The sequence below is a fragment of the Apis dorsata genome, unplaced genomic scaffold (genome assembly GCF_000469605.1).
Source record: "Apis dorsata unplaced genomic scaffold, Apis dorsata 1.3 scaffold_52, whole genome shotgun sequence".
Lineage (NCBI taxonomy): Eukaryota > Metazoa > Arthropoda > Insecta > Hymenoptera > Apidae > Apis > Apis dorsata.
The window spans coordinates 3,179,375-3,182,249 of NW_006263353.1; the positions used below are offsets into that span (position 1 = coordinate 3,179,375).

Sequence of the window (2,875 nt, forward strand, 5' to 3'; positions counted from 1 at the left end):
CGATCAGACGAAGATCGAGTGCGCGCAGAAGAACGACGAGGTCTCTTGCATGAAGTTCAAGGTCCTCAACCTCCTCGACCAGATCTTCCGCAAGGACAGCTTCAAGGCAAGTGTCGGCTCCGGATCGATCGATGGTTCGTTGACTCGTACTCGTTTTCAAATCGAAACGGAACGATTCAACGATCCTCTCGTTATCTCTCTTCGAGTCGAAAATTGTCGAATCGTAGGACGAATCGTTTTAATAAACTTGGTAAACCGCAGGTATCCGAAACGGTGGAGGTGACCCGGAACTCGTACCCCGTGGAAGAGGTATCCGGACGTAGCTCGGAGGGCTCGTTCTTGGACAACGTGCAGGCGTACTTGACCTCTCACGACGTGACCTTCAAACTGCCGATGGACTCGTCGGTGAAGGTGAGCGCGAGGAACATCGAGGACGATCAGCTCACTTTCGACGTGAAGTTCGGGCAGGGCCGCGCCGTCGAGGAGGCCCGCAAGTCGAAGCTGAAGAAGGTGGTCATCCCGATTCTTGTGTTCGTCCTGCTCAAGGCTATGACACTGATCCCACTCGCGATCGGTGTCCTCGGCCTGAAAGCTTGGAACGCTCTTCAACTCTCGTTCTTCAGCTTTATCGTCTCCGTCGGCATGGCGATCTTCCAGCTGTGCAAGAAAATCGCCGCCGACAGCCACGGCGCATCGCTGACCGCGCACGGGCCGTGGGAGTACCAAGCTCAATATAGATCCTTGGACGAGCAGCCGTCGCCGGATTTCGCGCAGGATCTCGCTTATTCGGCGCACGCGCAATCGTAAACACGCTCCCGTATCTCGTTCATCGCCGCGACTTTTGTAAAATACCTGCCTTCCTTCTCTCCTCTGTACACTTTATTTAATAAATTATTATTGCAAATTCAAATTATCGGCAAATTCTGTCGCCTTCTTTCTTTCATTTCGGATGCGATGGGATCATTTTTATACCCGATCATGTATCATATTTGAGATCCTTTCCAAATTTTCTTTCGCGTTATTCGTCGCGAGAAGAATTTTTAATAATTCAGGAGAAATTCTTCTCGAGGAAATAGATATTTCAGATACTTTCAAAGGTTTAATTGGACAGACATTTGTCCGTTTGATTGGAAAAATTGATGATTGATGTATAAATTATGCGTGTTTAATGAATGGTAATGGAACGTTCGAGGAGAAAATTATTCGTAAGAGATTTAAGAAAGACGGTTTATCGATTATAAATTAGCAATCTCGTTTCTAAAATAATAGTAGAAATTTCGCGGTAAAAACTAATAAGGAAGAAACTCACAAGCATAATCTGAAAGATCGATCGTAAAGGATGATAGTCAGGATAAACGCGTAGCCCTAAGTTTCACGTTACATTACAATTACGTCTTCATTTCTGCGATCTCATATAATGCAAAATCGTGTTATTACCGTCGTTATCCTAATAATTATACTTGTAATCCAATTACAAGAATAAAAATGACATCAAAAATGATTTATTCGCTAATAAAACCTTTCATTATTCGCGTCATCGAAGAATGTCAATTTTAAACGTTATTACGTTAAACGTATTTTATAGCTTAAGAGATTTAAAGAAAAATGCACGATATCAACTGTTCTGGATCTAATAGGAGTGGTTTGTTTTTACAGGCGAATCGTAAGGGGGAGGGGGAAAAAATGTGCATGTAAAATCCGTCCACAAGTGGATTCAAGTTTGTGAAACTGAACTGTGGTCCGGTTCTGCAAGGAGATTATGCCCGATAATGATCAGACGCGGCCAACTTCGCGCCACTTGGAGAGCCCATAAGCGCTTTGTCCTTCCGTAAAATGGAAATCCAGTTTCGTCTTCGCGAAGGCATTCCCGCACTCTCTGCTTTCCTTTTTCTTTTCGTACTCTTCCCGCATTTTAAGCACGCACCGCGCGTCTTATTTCGGGAATGTTTTCATGATTTTTACGCTTGTTTTCGTTGAACGTACACGTAATATATACGCGTAAAATATTCACAGGATAAATCAAATAAAATCTCGAACCATTCTTCAAAAACAAATGCAAAAAAGAAATTATTAACAGATCATGAAAATATCGTTTATGGAAATAAATACTTAATACACTTAAAAAAAAAAAAAAAGAAATCTTCTATCTCTTTATCTGTATACACACAGATATATATATTTCACATTAAATCTCCCAAAACAACAAGTTACGTAACACAATCTAAGTTACGTATCACAATTTTTCAATTCTTCGATCCCCCCTTACGTTTCTATAAAAAGAAGAAAAAAAACCTACCTAACCACTCGACCAAGCAAATTAAAACCCAGTTGACGTTTCCCATCCACCATCCACCTACCGTATACGGTCCACCTACCAAAAATCGTGGCGAGGAAACTCTCGTTCCCGTTCGCCATTGATCCATCGGCACGTTGCAACGGGAACGTTGGTTTAACCAACCAAAGCGGCCGAAAGCGTGGATCCCCCCGTGGATCGATATGCAGAGGCCGTGGAAACGTTAGAAACTTGAGGGGGCGCACGGATAGGAGCGCGGCAAGTTCCGTTTCCGAGGCGTCTCCGCCGCCGCCGCATGCCATCGTGTACTCTCTACGCGACGCCCGTACGCTCGATCGTGGACGCGTCGGGACGCGCGCGTGCACGCACGTACCGCGAGGAGGGGAGGGAGGGGGAGGTGTTGGAGAGGAGAGGTGCCGCTCTATGTGCCAGTGAAATTTGAATAATTTTCCTTCGATCGTCGATTCCTGGCATGCGCGACCGAATAACATAGATTCGCGGGGGGCAAATTAAATAAAAGGGGCGGGCCACTCCTCCGTCAGTCGCAGTTCGATCGGCGATCGTTCGTCTCCACAAGCACGC

At 45.1% G+C, this 2,875-nt stretch overlaps 1 protein-coding gene across 1 annotated transcript in view; it reads left to right on the top strand.

Moving 5' to 3' along the window:
• The window catches only part of LOC102676893, a 1,126-nt gene extending 213 nt beyond the window's left edge, over window positions 1–913 (top strand). Inside the window, exons 1-2 of the mRNA XM_006609332.2 lie at window positions 1–106; window positions 262–913. The exon at window positions 1–106 is cut by the window's left edge and continues 213 nt beyond it. Of these exons, the coding sequence (XP_006609395.1) occupies window positions 1–106; window positions 262–807 (652 nt within the window). The 3' untranslated portion in view covers window positions 808–913. The remainder of the gene's footprint in view (window positions 107–261) is intronic.
• The last annotated feature ends 1,962 nt before the right edge of the window (window positions 914–2,875 follow it).